General features: G+C 42.5%; 1 protein-coding gene across 2 annotated transcripts; it reads left to right on the forward strand.

The window, feature by feature from the left end:
• Window positions 1–5,640: 5,640 nt before the first annotated feature.
• Window positions 5,641–14,691, forward strand: PSMC1 (proteasome 26S subunit, ATPase 1). Of its 2 annotated transcripts, none has more exons than XM_065839526.2 (11): window positions 5,641–5,738; window positions 6,345–6,398; window positions 7,230–7,326; window positions 7,739–7,863; window positions 8,390–8,575; window positions 8,775–8,903; window positions 9,774–9,870; window positions 10,042–10,231; window positions 11,528–11,679; window positions 13,423–13,577; window positions 14,390–14,691. In XM_065839526.2, the coding sequence occupies exons 1-11, from the start codon at window positions 5,736–5,738 to the stop codon at window positions 14,522–14,524; spliced, it is 1,323 nt and encodes a 440-aa protein (XP_065695598.1). In that variant the 5' UTR covers window positions 5,641–5,735; the 3' UTR covers window positions 14,525–14,691. The 2 variants fall into 2 exon arrangements, with proteins under 2 accessions (XP_065695598.1, XP_071665651.1); XM_071809550.1 differs by lacking the exon at window positions 5,641–5,738 and adding an exon at window positions 5,773–5,877.
• Window positions 14,692–14,776: the final 85 nt, after the last annotated feature.

Genomic DNA, 14,776 nt, shown 5'->3' on the forward strand with positions numbered 1-14,776 from the left:
CTAAAAGAATGAGACAATCAGGCAATTCTGGCAGCAGAAATATATTTTTTTTACTTATAAATGTAAAGAAATGGAAAATGCAGTTTTGTGGTGACAGCAGAAATAATTTCCATGAGTTAGAAGCCCTCACCCCAGAAGGTTTTGTGCTTGTCTTGCCAGCTGGGGTTGGGAGGGAGGAAAGGTCACTCTGGGATTGCTGTACCACTCACGCCGTAACTACATCAGAGTACACACAGAGCTTGTCAGCCATTGGAACAGGCTGCCCAGGGAAGTGGTGGAGTCACCATCCCTGGAGGTGTTCAAAAGGTGTTTAGACAAGGTTCCTAGGGACATGGTTTAGTGCTAGAGTGAGGTTGGGTTGTGGTTGGACTCGATGATCCTGAGGGTCTCTTCCAGCTGAAATGATTCTATGATTCCATAAATAATAAACCTCTTAAGCTAGTTGTTGTGAAGATGAAGTGCAAAACCTTATCAGCTACTTTTAAAGAATGGTCCCAGCAACCTTTCTTATCTTTCTTCTAAGCAAAACATTAGTAATCAAAACTTCAAATTAAGTTTATATGTAATGCTGCCAAGACCTTTAATTTTTAGTATATCTAAATGTTGCTTTGTATGTGTTTGGGGTCAAGAAGCAACATTTCACAACAGAAAACTAATCATAAGGATGTTTAGGAATATAATAAATTGTAGCTCAGGTTGTGTGAATGGAGGACTTTGTATCCAAGAACATGAGGTCACCCAGATTATTCCTAACCATGCAGAGAAAATGTAGTTTTCTTGTTTTTCAGAAGTGAGACTGTAAGGATTTCTCCTCTGTTTTACCATCTCCTTTCCAATGCACAGTAGAATCCATCCACTTTGGCATTTGCTTCAATTTGAGCAGGTAAACAGTCTTCCCGGAGTCTTTGGTACCACTGGTGGGAACACAGTGTTTTAGAGGGACAAGCCCCCAGCTGCAGCCCTAACCCTCCATTCTGTCACAGCCCCCTGGTGCTAACTCAGTACCTTCCAGCCACACTAAAGCTGCAGGTCCATTGTGGGGCTCTCCCCTGAAATGAGGAATCAGCGAGTTGCCCTCAGTTGCCATTTTTTCTTTTGAGTGATATTATGGCAATTTTGTGCAGGGAAAGAAAGGCAGAGCAAGAGCTCCTTGTGCCTTGGGGATGCAGCAGGTCAGGGGCTGAAAGCTGCTCTCGCCCACACTGGGCACAAGGGGGTGACAATATTCTGGGGGTCAGGAAGGCCTAAGGACCAGCACTGTCTGCAGTCTAGAAACACAACACTACGTCAAGGAAGGTCACAGAAGTTATGACTAATGATTCAAGCTGTGAAATATCAGGTGAATCTTTCCTAACGGAATGCCGTCTTCTTATAGACCAAATACTTCAAATCAAATGTATTTTAGCAAAGAGCCATTGAAGCTTACGGGCTCCCATTCCTTTTTAAAAATGAACTGGTGCAAATGTACAGTGTGGACTTCGGGAAAAGAATGGAGGTGAAGATGACACTCCCTTTTTTAAAATCATTGTATTTGACTCTTCGTGATGGGAGAAGGAGGAAGAAATCATGCTGCCTGACTTAAGGCATTTATTTGAGCAGCGTAGTTAAAAAACCCCATGTCCCTGGTTCCCTGGATGTGCAATGTAAAGGAAAAGACTATTCCAGAAGGGGATGAGCCTTGTTCTGAACTGGGCGAGAAACTTCTCTTACTTGATTCTGTGGGGACACCCCAGGGGTGAAGTCTCGAGTTAGTAAGCACCCTTCACACAGTTACATGCCAGTTAGTTTGAAGAACTTGTAAGAAGCACGGAATTTAGACATACACACACACAAAGGTTTTCCAAATGGTCCTTAATAACATGCAGTTTTATTCATTTATTGAAGGAGATGTAAGTTCATAATCCACTTACAAAAAGAGCGAGTCTGAATTGCAACATTTGAAAATATACCCCACTATATGTAGCTACAATAGTAAGCTTAATCTTTTTCTTATCTGTGTTTGTTTATTTCAGTTTATGGAAACAAAAAAAGCTCTAGGCACCTAGACACAAATTAATAAAGATAAATTAACATCAACAACATGAGCAATCCTAGTAATTTCCTCTATGTGCAAAGGGAAAATAAATCTCTTTGCTATGTACTAATCCCAACCCAAATATTCCCCCATCCCTCAGCTGCCCTCTTCCTCCTCAGAAGCCTGGGAACAGAGATGGGGGCTTTACAACATGCCTAAAAGATCAGCAGTCAGCTTACTTCAGAATAGAAAAGGGCGTAGAAAACTCTAAGAAAAACAAAGCATAGAAAAACCCACCCTCCCTGAACAACTCGTCATATTTTTTTTTATACGAACAGAAGCTTTTTGATGCCCCCAAGGCTGTGTTCATCTTTAGAAACAAGGACTGTGTGTCCTCTCCTGTTGCCCCTGCTCACTCACTCGCTCTTTTGGCATTTTTCTAGTGAGGGTAACACAAAAAATCAGACATACCAGGATCAATGAACATATATATTGCTTAAACTTCCTAATTTGACAGTATCTGTATTCTGCAACCAAATAAAGAATCTGGACGTGGAAAGTTAGGACAAGCAGCCAGGTTACAGAACCACATGTACAGTCAGCCAGCACTGCTAACCCCAAGAACTGAAAGCCATTAACCAGATCACCCCAAATCAGGAAATTGGTTCAAAAACCACAACATTTCCCTTCTGTGATTCATGCTTTCTGTCACAGCTGTTCCACTGCATGTAGTTAAGCGAATGAGCTAGGAGACAATCTTGACAATACCCTTTTACTGTTGCTCCCATGTATCATTTCCTAATTACCATAAAGGTTACAAAACCAGATCTACTGTCACAGATGCGTCCTGTGAACTCACAAATGCAAAGCTGGGCTTTTAGATTCATCCTACACCCCTACAGTTTTGTTCAGCTCACTTCAAATGACTGCAAAGCTACAAACCACTGAAATCAGAGTTTTATAAGAAAAAAGTGACAGGAAATCTGAACCATAACCAGTACTTCCAATTACAGATATAATTCTAAATAAATATGGGCATGCCTGAACCTAAAGTGAGGTTGAAGAGAAGTAAAATTGCATATATCAGAGGGAGAAGATATTGTAGCAACTGTACACTTTAATGTTAAAAGAAATACAGATGCAATCCTGTAAGACAGTAAATTCCATAAAGTGAATGTTATTAAAGCAAAGAACATCTGGTTTCATTTAATTTTGTTCCAAGTGTCCTTAACAGTTACAGAACAGCTGATGCCATAACAAAAATGCAGCTAATTCATAAAAGAATAAAAATAACAGAGAAGTCAGATTAAATCCACAGTGCAAACCAGTAACCTTTGTGAACAAATGGAACCAAACCAGAATAAATGATCAAAACCTCACACCACTCTACATAGCTTTGCCAGGCACATTAATATTTAATAAAGCTCCCTACTAATACATGAATTCTAGAGAAAGTGTGAAAGAAAAACACAACCTCAAAGCAAAGAGGAAAACATACTCCACACCCTACTGACTGCTCTAAAGTGAAAGCCCTTTTCATAAACACTCTGATCTTTACAGTGAAAAAAGTGATGGATATAAATATAATTTATATGCTGCTTAACAGGGTGAAAGCAGAGTATAAGTACTTTTAGACCGTATTCTCATCTTGATTATAACCTTTCTGCTTATGTTCAACCTGTGCTTTGCCTTTGGGAACGCCAAAAAGCAGACACTGAAAGCTTCCACTGCGTTTCCCCAGGAATATTACAGTTGGTAGAGCTCATTGTAGGTCTGAATGATACGTTTGGAGGGAGGGAGGGGTTTCCTGAAAACCTCACCAGTGTTCTTACAGTGCTACCCCTAAGTAAAGCAATCCTTACACACAAAATTATGCGTTTATATTGAGTAGCTGATGCAAGAGATGGAAGAATGCATCAGGTCTAGGAAAAACAACTGTAACTTTAAATACAGGTCGCAAAGAATATTTCCCACTCTTCCTCCTCTGCTTCTACACTCCCACACAGGTCAGCTCACAGCAAGAAGTCCTGACAGAAAGGTCACAGTGTCTCTTCTTTCTTGGCAGTTAAAACTCCCAAAGCTTCATTTCTAGACATAAAACCCCCTCACTTCTTTGATTTGTATTTCCATTCTTTTATTACTGGGAAGGTTTTCTGGTTACTCCCTCTGCAAATAACTTTCAAACAAGGTTGAATGCCTTCATTTATTTCAAAAACACAGATGGAAAAATGTTACAGGGAAACAAACTTTTGGAAGAAGATCTACTGACACTTTTAAGCAGAACGAATGTCTGTTTATGTTGTTGGAACAGTCAAAACACACGGCAGCTCACGCTACAGGTGGAGAACAACAGAGTAGCACTCTGAAAACATTTGCTGCAAGCTGTACTCAGCACACCAATCCAGATGCGGTCTCAGTAGAAAACCCATCAGTGTTGTAAAACATGAGCTGTGGTTTTGTTCCTTTCTGGACTGTGGGCTGCTCTCCTAAGCCTTAAAGCTGCTGTGCTCTGCAGTGGTCACACTCCTCCTGCCACAGTGCTGGGCCACACGTTAAAACCGGTCTGCAGTAGGTGCCAAGCAAAGTTGTGACTGAGAAACTCTTCATGACAGCATTTAAGAAACGCCTCCCGCGACACCTGCCAGGAGCAGGTCCACTCCCCGGGCAGCAGGAGCATGAACTTTGCAACTTCTCCACTTGTAGCACAACACAGAGTGTTTTGGTCTTTCCAGGAAGATGCATCTCTTGGCGGTTACGTAGTGGTGCTCGAGGGAAGGAACTTGAACCCTCATGATCAATGTACTTTCCCAGCATATCATTTTTATTAACATTCCAGCAGCTGGTCAGTATCAGCTTTAACACGTATCATGAGCTTCTTGTTTCGATGTGAACTAAACTGTAAGAATACTTGAGAAATATCTGAGGGGGAAAGGACAGCTTCCCTCTGGGTTTCTGGGGTGGAGAAGGCAGTTTCACACTCAGAGCACAAGCTGCTGTTCGCAGAGTGCTAAAAACATCTTCTCCACTTGGCCATTACTACGTGGCTCTTCTGCTAAGAAAAGTGGAAAGTGTTATTAACCTGAAACTGTATTCAAAAGCTACTGCAACTCAAGCACTACTTGAGACGTGACCATGAAGTCTCTGCCAATGGACAGAAACTGCTTTTTCTCCAGCAAACGGGTCATTCAGGAGCATTAATCCAGAGGTGGCCCAACCGTCCGCAGCAGCAGCAGCCAGGCGGCTTTCGCTGCTCAGGGTGCGCAGGGAACAGCCCCCCGAACTCGGAGGAACCCCGGGGGCTCGAAACACCAACCCCCACGGCCGACGTGCACCTGCCGGGACGCTGCAGGCCGAGAGGGCCGCGGCTCCCAGCTGCAGCGGCGCGGAGCCCTCTGCCGCTCGCTGCCGGCTTCACACCCCGAGCGGCCGCCGCTCGTGCCTGCGCCGCCCGGGCGGCTTTGCGGGCGGACAGGACGGGACAAGCCGGGCCGGGCCAGGACCCGGGTCAGCGAGGTCGACGAGGGCAGCAGCCCGGCCCCGGGGGGCATGAGGGGACGGGCAACAGCCTGCGGTCACGTGACCCGCCGCACCGCGCCGCTCGGCGTTGCCCCGCCCACGCCGCGATTCGCGTTTGGCCCTCGCCGCGCCCCGTAGTGACGCCGCCGTTGTGCCCCTCGCCGGCCGCCGTCGGGGCGGCACTTCCGGAGCGGGCAGCGGCAGGATGGTGAGACAGCAGCCGGGCCTGGGAGCGCGGCCGTACGGGGCGGGGGCCGGGACTGGGGCCTCCCCGGCCTCCTCAGCTACCCCCGCCAGTGCCCGGGGCTTTGCGGAGTCACCGCCGGCGCGGGGCCGGAGCGCGGCGAGTGCGGCCTGTGGGGCTACGGTCGGGCGGGGCTATGAGCGGGAGCTGCCGGGTCTCGGGCCGGTGCTGCCGGAGCAGAGCGGGGTTGTGGCCGGGCCGGGCGGGCATCGCCGCGGCGGGTCGGGCTTCTGCCGGCAGCAGCGCCGGTTCCTGCTGCTGGCGCGGGAAGGGCAGGGAGAGCGGCCGGTAGCGGAGCGAAGGAGAAGCTTTCGTGATGTCCAGTGATTTACACTAGTGAGGAGTGAGCCAAAAGTGCCGTGTGGCAAGGTGATGCCAGACGTATCCCTCCCTGCCTCATAAACCCATATTTCTCTTTATTCACTGCCTTTTGATACGTAATCAGATTTACTAATGCTTTGTTTAGCTAGGAGAAATCTCATTACCGTATTTGTTTACATGGAACTGTCCATAGGTTTCAAGATTAATAGGAGTGTTTTGGTTTTGCTTGTTTGTTTTCGTTTTATCTAGGGTCAAAGTCAGAGTGGTGGACATGGCCCTGGCGGTGGCAAGAAGGATGACAAGGTAACGAAAAACTTTAGTTTACTGAAACGCTTTTACTTCCAGGAAGAACTACAGGTGTGCTGCTACAGAGGCTGGCTGCAATATACTTGATTTTACTTTTTTTTTTTTTCTTGTACTTGGAACTGCATAAAATTACACTTTTGCTAATTTTGATGAAATGTTTTATCTCTCCTGGGTGCACAGTGGGTGAAACTGGTCGCAGTTCAAAAATAAAAAAGGGGGCTTAACTATAAAGAGAAACAGAAATTATTTGGCAGTACTAATTTATTTTTTAAAACAATAAAACTATAAATCTCTTTGGCTTAGGAAGGACTAGTTGCCTTCAAGCTGTCACTTAAGTAACTGGTTTTGCTTTGAAAATGACATCATACAGTCACCTGCATGAGGTCTGTACTGTGTTGTGGCCCCTTGGAGGCCTTTCCAGTTTCCTTTGGAGATGGAAGTACAATGTCCATGCCCAGCGATGTCTCAGCCAGCGGACTGAAAGCACGTTACCTGTTGGTTAAAATGCAACAGAAATGATGTGGTTCAGTATTTTCCTTGTCCTTTCATGAATGAGTTTTGTTTGTGATTTACTTCAGGCTTCTGTGTTCCACATTCACTGAAAATGGGCAGAAATCTAAATAAGAAAGAGAGATGTAAAATCAGCAGAGGACGTTTTTCAATTTTCTTGAAAAATAAGAATAATATTCCTTTTAGGCTTCTCGCTATATATCATAAAGGAAACAGTTTTGTTATGTAGCCATTCGGCTGAAGTTGGGCTCTTTCTCAGTCTGTGTTCCTAATGTCTGTGTGTATTTTTTCATTGTTTATATTCTCTTTGTGAATAAGGATAAGAAAAAGAAATATGAACCTCCGGTTCCAACCAGAGTGGGGAAAAAGAAGAAGAAGACAAAGGGACCAGATGCTGCCAGCAAACTGCCCCTGGGTAAGCATTCTGCCTGCCCCAGCAGTCCTGTGGCCTGTCTTCTCTTCCAGAAGCACTGAGCTGTCCTCTCCCCTAGGTCTGGCTCTTTATACATCACAAATGATTAAAGAGAAGGCCGATTGTAATTTTATTTTGTGTTTTTACGTTAATTAGAAATAAGATTATTGTTATGCAAGATGCAGCCTATAAATTCCTGGGTGAGAGAGAGAGAAATTGAAATGAGGAGAAATGCAGGGGAAGCATTATCTTTACAAATGCTTTTTACCTAGAATTATAGTGGGACAAGTAAAACAGTGACTACTGCTCATATAGAAGTTATTGTCAGAAAGCAGATTTTCTGGTAATGAATTAGTGAATAGTTGGTACCATGCCAAACTTAGTCTAAAATGTTGTTATTCTACTCTGATTACAGTGACTCCTCACACACAGTGCAGACTCAAATTGTTGAAATTGGAGAGAATTAAAGATTACCTCTTAATGGAGGAAGAATTTATCAGAAATCAAGAGCAGATGAAACCTTTGGAAGAAAAACAAGAGGTGAGGTTTGAGCGAGCTGTAACTTCTAATATTACAGTAGGTGCTCTAATGTAAACTGCTTCATACAAAAGCAATGGAAATAAAGTGCTGTGAGTGTGTAAGTCAATACCAATGTATAGTGTAACTTAGAATTCTTCATTAAGTCTTAATTACTGTCCAGAAAACAGGGGATTTTTTTTTTCTTACCAGTTTAATGGTTTTAGTCCAAGCATGGATTACTACAGATGAGGCCATAGTGGCTACTTGTTTCTTAGTTGTCTGTCAAAGTGCAGCTCCCGGATATCCATCCATAGAGAAAGACAGAATATTCTAGCTGTGCACATTCCTATAGGAACCTCCACAGGATAGCACTGAAATAACAGTGAATTTTGTTACTGGCCTGTGCTTTTATGTCTGTTGGGGCAGCAAGACAACAATAGCAAAGACTGGTTCTGTTATGTTTGGTGTGAACTGTTGAGCCAGTGTTGTACAGGAATGTTTTTTGCCCTTGTTCTTGAGTTGTTCGTTGGATTCTTCTTGACAACAGGAAGAAAGGTCCAAGGTGGATGATCTGCGGGGAACCCCAATGTCTGTGGGTACCTTGGAGGAGATCATCGATGACAACCACGCTATCGTGTCCACATCAGTAGGATCAGAACACTATGTCAGTATTCTGTCTTTTGTGGACAAGGACCTGCTAGAGCCAGGCTGCTCTGTTTTGCTAAATCATAAGGTGAGTTCTTTTTATAAAATGAAGCGCAAGTTCTTGTGCTGTTTTTAACTGGCCTTCTTTTATTCCTGAGAATCCCAGGTCTGAGAGCTAATGCTGTTTATTTCACACACCTAAATACATGGGCATTGTGTTTAGACTTGTATTAAAAATGCTGCTTGCTTTTTTTTTTTTTTTTGACAACTCTTAATGTGTGAATTAGGTTCATGCTGTGATAGGTGTCCTGATGGATGACACAGACCCATTAGTGACTGTGATGAAAGTTGAGAAAGCTCCTCAAGAAACATATGCTGACATCGGTGGCCTTGACAACCAGATTCAAGAAATCAAGGTATTCAGATGTACTAATTCACACTGTTAAGTAAGCTAGCAGTGTATGTTGGTGTGCTGTTTGTTCACAAGAACAGGACTAAATGCTGTTTGTGTACTGCTCTTTTGTATCTTGCCAGTTCATTTCTGGATTTGATTTTGCTAGACAGAAACTCTTAAGTGGGTAGGATAGCGATTCACAAACTGTATGCACGCAAAACTTTCACAGTTGCTGTGGAATCTGTAAAACACTGAGCTCATAAAATCTCTGCAATAACTTCATTTTATTTTCTGACTTATAAAGTGATTGATTGTTCCAAGATGAAAGTTAAATTCTAAAAAATGCAGAGGTCATTTTGAGTGTCTGATGCTGTGCAGTCCAAGGGTTTGGCTTGGGGGGTTGGCTTGGTCTGTATTGTCATTGGTTGGTTTTCCTACCAGCAGAGCTCTGTCTGAACCCTGGTGAACTCAGCTCTTTTGCTTTGGGTAGCTGAAATCACACATGCTCTTAAAATACTGATCTGTAGTATGTGGTAACTCATGGTGGAAGGTATCATTTTGTAAAGTGTCCCCTACCCCACAGTCCTCTGTGTTTGGGAGTCAGGAACTCCCAGGTTCTAAATTCAGCATGATGATTTCAGTTGAGGGAGGAGGAACACTCACTGCTTCTCTTCCATGTGTCAAGTGGAAACAATAGAAAGACCTCTTCAAATAGAGTAGTTGCCTTGGAAGTGGAGGCAACAGAAAGACATAATTTTCAAAGTCTGTCTTGAAATTAGTGAAGTTCTTTTTGCCTTTATTTCTGTTATTGATGCTGTTCTCAGGATCCCCATGGAATTTCTGTGCAGAGTGCTCACTGTAAAACCTCAATTTCATTTTTCTTGTACTGCAGGAGTCTGTGGAGCTTCCTCTCACCCATCCTGAATACTACGAAGAGATGGGTATAAAGCCACCCAAAGGAGTCATTCTGTATGGCCCACCTGGCACAGGTATCTTGTAGTACAATAACAACTGTACTGAGCTAACCCAAGTAAAATAAATTATGCTTGATTAGTATTAAACCATTGCCAAGTTTGTCACAAATTTCTTATGATTGTTGTGTTAAGGCACTTTATTTTGCCTGCAAACTAATTACGGTATTTCGGTCCAACTGAAAACAGGTAAAACTTTACTAGCCAAAGCAGTGGCAAACCAAACTTCAGCAACCTTCCTGAGAGTGGTTGGCTCAGAACTTATACAGAAATACCTGGGTGATGGCCCAAAGCTCGTGCGTGAACTGTTCCGTGTGGCTGAAGAGCACGCGCCATCCATTGTCTTCATTGATGAGATCGATGCCATCGGTACAAAGAGGTACAGTACTCTGGCTCCCACTTCACTCGCAAGTATTGTGAGGGACAACAGAAAGTTTACTAGAAACACTTATTTGGGTCCATACTGATATTCAGTTTCATAGCTCTGCTGCCATTTTCATTATACTCTTTTTGATGTAAGCGTTTTTAACAAGTAAAACTTCAAATAAGTTCTTTGAAACTAAAATATATCACAACCTTTTCATATTAAAGAGGTACGACAGCAGACAATCTCTGTTCTCTTGCTACCTGGTAGCATCTGTATGATAGAATGTCTCAAACAGAAAGGGACATTGTGTGTAAGTTCACATGGTGTACTTGAAGTGCAAATCCAAATAAACAGTGATTCAACAGTAAAGCAGCGTACTTAATACAGAGTTTATCCATTTATCACTCTTCTCTCCAGATAGGTGAGTAAATACTTACAAGTTTTTAGAACATCATGTGGTAAGCTACAGAGTGTGATGTCGTGAATGTGGAATTTGAGAAGCGTTGTTTGTGTCACACTAAACTGTTGTTAAGCCTATGTTCAAATTGTATTACTTTGAAAATTTGTTAGGCTGACTGGAACTGTCCAGTACATAGTCTTCAAAGCAGTCAAATGTGTTTTAAATAAAAAGGTGCTCATATGTGTTACTACTACGGAGCTACTAGCCTGAAGGTCCAGGATGAGGCAGCTTCTGCCCTGTCTGTTTCAGCATATGTAGAAAGGAGCGGACTGATGGTGAAGTGCATAACACATGGAATTCTTGATTAATGTTATGCCACTTGAAACTGTTCCTAAACGTGGGTGAGCTTTTTTGGATGTAGATTATCTAGTCTGATATTAGCAAAATGAAATAGCTAAACTATGAAGCAGAGGAATACAGCCCCTGGTACCTGGGTGCCAGTAAGGGCAGAGTTAAACCAGGAGCCACATTAGTAAGGCCAGAGGGTGCACAGTTACAACTGTGTGCATAAGGAAAAACATGAGATTTCCAAGTACATAACAAACTTGGAAAAAGGGCAGATTTCCTTCATGTGATTGCTGTTACTTCTCCTACCTACAAGAATAGTCCATTGTCTCTTTCCTTACCTAGGTGTCAACAATACGATTATGAGAAGCTGCTTTTTCTTTTCTATGGGTGATCATTAAATTAAAAAAACAATCTGTTATGGATGTTTTTTTAAAAAAACAAACCAAACTAAAAACGCGTACAACTACCACACAGTATTTGTTTAGACATTTGTGGCAGTTACGTGGTACATGTTCTTAAATTGGCATAGTGCTTTTTCTGACTACATTGTTTTCTTAAAGGTATGACTCAAATTCAGGTGGTGAGAGAGAAATCCAGCGTACGATGCTGGAGCTGCTGAACCAGCTGGATGGGTTTGACTCTCGGGGGGATGTTAAAGTTATCATGGCAACAAACAGAATAGAAACACTGGACCCAGCTTTAATTAGGCCAGGTAAGAGACTTCCCACTGTGTGTGTTTTAAGTCACTCTTCTTGGGACTTGTCATAACTCATCAAACATGGACTAGTAAAAAGAGGGCAAGTTATGCCTTGTCTGTATTCATATACGGTTGTGTAGGTGTATCTGTTAAAATCAGAACCCATTCAAAAGTTTCCAGATGGAAGAAAAACCTATGAAAGAGACTAAATGTATTAATTCCTCTCATATATACATAAACAATTTGAATATTCTTCTTTCGTATTAAGATGGCACAGCTATTTTAAGTGATTGCAAAGGCAAGCCATAGTGCAGCAGCATCCCATTAGGGATGGTTGGGCAGTGCCACGTGTGCCTCACGGATGTGACAACTAAAGCCTGAACAAGGAGATACTGGATTTTGATGCAAGGAAACCCATCTGCTTCTCTACTGACCTGGCATGCTGCTGTCATCTGGGGGATGAGTCAGGGAGAAGTAATATCTTACTCTGATGTAACGTATGTATTACATGTTGAGCCAAGAGCTTCAGCAGCTACAATTTGTATTTTAAAATGGCTGCTAAAATGTACCAAAACATAGTAATATCTGTGGGGTCTGTTTAACCAGAACTTAGAAAGCAACATGGAGATCAAAGGAAAAAGCTAAGCCTCCTGTTAGTGTCCTCAGGTAAATCCTAAGTATTGAAGAGGTTGTAACGATAGTCCTTCTAAAGTAGCAGAGGTAAGATACGAGAGTAAAGATAAGGTGATTTTTCAAATAACTATTTGAATGGTCGCTAGACTGTATAGACCCAAGGAGCTTAGAAAGCACCTCTGTGGTATGAAGTTGCTGAGGCGTGTGTTTTTTTTTTCAAAAGGTCTGGTTTTGTCACCATCTTAGCTTTGCTCCTCCAAATCAAAACCATCTGCTGTTCGAGTACAGAGGAGAAAATACTGTACTAGTATTATGATCTAAAATTTGTTGGAAGGAGACTTCCTACACCTATTGTGTATTTCAATTATAGCCATTGCTTGTGCAACAAGGGCACTTCTAACAGCTCGGTAGGCTGATTTACCACCGTGTATAATAGTCTGGAATATCCTATGTGGTGCCATCAACCCTTTTTAGAAAAGATACTGTAAAGAAAAATAGGAGTGATCTGGAGATGGAAAAAATGTTTTAAAAAGATTGCTCATTAAAGTTAGAACAATGACTACCAGAACATCCAAAGTCTCTACTGACATAAAGGAGACATCTGGTAGAGACTTGCAACAGAACATCTTACGCAAAGTCTTCCTTCTTCAGTTTGGTTTTGGGGTTGTTTTTTTAGGAGGTTGGTTATGTAGGAAGAGTTCTTCAGGTAGCCCCACTGACTTGTGTGTATGGGGCAGAAAATTCAGAGCTAAATGTAATCTCAAGAGTAGAACAAAATTTGTTACAAAAACTTAAGTTTTTGATTAATACTTTTCTTTGCTATCACAAATTTTGTTTTTTTATATTTACACATGCCCTAAGGAAGCTGTGGGTTTTCATGCTTCCAGATGAGGTGTCTCTTCCCTGCAAGGACACAGACTTTCAGCAGCACGGCAGCTTTCAGCTCCAGTAGCATCCTCTTTATTACAAACAGAATAATCTGATTGCACTTTCTACTCTTCTTGCACACCACAATTCTTGTGGTGTGAAGAAACGGTTGCTGTCAGTCTAACCTTGACATGTTCTTCCTACTCTGTCTCCAGTAGCTGTGTGTCAAAAACCTGACTGAAGTTCTCTTTTGCACAGGACGCATTGATAGGAAAATAGAGTTCCCTCTGCCTGATGAAAAGACCAAGAAACGAATCTTTCAGATTCACACAAGTAGGATGACGTTGGCAGATGATGTGACTTTGGATGAGCTGATTATGGCAAAAGATGATCTCAGTGGTGCGGATATTAAGGTGAGTGTACATCAGCATTGTTACACTTCAAAAGACAAATGAAATTTCATTTTTAACTGCATGCAAAAATGTCGTCTGTTGAAGCTATTATCTAATTACCTGTGGCTACATCACTGAGGGACCATTGGGTGGCTTTAAAGTGCCTTTTCTGAGTGCCACATACTCAGCTTTATGAATGGGAAACTTATCAAAATTGTAATTGTGATGTACCTTGTTTTGATAAAGAGTATGTACCTGTGTTACCTGAATATGAAATTTTAAAAGTAGCAAAGTGGAAATTAGAAGTGGGATGTAGAATCTCACACAAACATGCCAGATATCTGAAATATTACTCAGGACAGTGCAGGATAAGAAGCATTTTTATAGACTGGTGCAAGTAGATAAAAATGCAACTGTAGATGAGGAGGCTTCAGACACACAGTCTGCTGGTCTGAACCAGAAAGCGTTCTTGCTGGAGTTACCACACTAATGAGCTTCACCAAACATGACATGACATTACTCTGTCACCTCACTGTTAACAGAGTTGGATGCATCTGTTCCTCGCAGGAGGGAAACTGCTGTTAGGAAGCTGCCTTTCTGCCATGGCAGCAGTACTCTGGTGACGGAAGTACTCATCTAGCTCTATCCAGATGATTGCTTTCCGTGCTTCGGTGCTACTCAACAGTATCAAATTTAAGAACGTAAATGTTGTTAACGCTCTGCACTTGTACTAGGAGTCAGTCAGAGCAGTGTGAAGGTGCTGCTGTCTTCTGAGCTGTGACCTGCAGGTGCTACACGGAGCCAGTAAGAACTCTTTGCTTTCTGTGTTGCAGGCAATTTGTACTGAAGCTGGATTGATGGCTCTGAGGGAACGACGAATGAAAGTCACTAATGAAGACTTCAAAAAGTCGAAAGAGAATGTTCTGTACAAGAAGCAGGAGGGAACGCCTGAGGGATTGTACCTTTAAGTCATCTGTCTCTTGGGGAACGATCAGGAGCTCTGTGTTAGTGACAGTCGTGTGTATAACCACAGTCTTGCTCATTTTTCTTCTTGCAGAGGTTAAATCCTGGTGAACTGTGGGTTTTCAGTCAGTGTAACACTTCATTTCCAAATAAAACATAGATTTGAATGGAACTGGTTTGGTGGCAAAGACTTGCTATTTACCTGGAACTGTCTGTTCCTTTAGTTGGACTCACTTCCAGGAAAAAGTGCGAGTGCC

Source organism: Patagioenas fasciata, chromosome 5 (assembly GCF_037038585.1).
Source record: "Patagioenas fasciata isolate bPatFas1 chromosome 5, bPatFas1.hap1, whole genome shotgun sequence".
NCBI lineage: Eukaryota > Metazoa > Chordata > Aves > Columbiformes > Columbidae > Patagioenas > Patagioenas fasciata.

Bases quoted from the DNA above. Each gene is read 5' to 3' on its own strand.
- PSMC1 (XM_065839526.2), top strand. The intron at 7,327-7,738 runs GTAAGCATTCTG...CTCTGATTACAG, and splicing joins TGCCAGCAAACTGCCCCTGG to TGACTCCTCACACACAGTGC. The intron at 11,680-13,422 runs GTAAGAGACTTC...TCTTTTGCACAG, and splicing joins CCCAGCTTTAATTAGGCCAG to GACGCATTGATAGGAAAATA.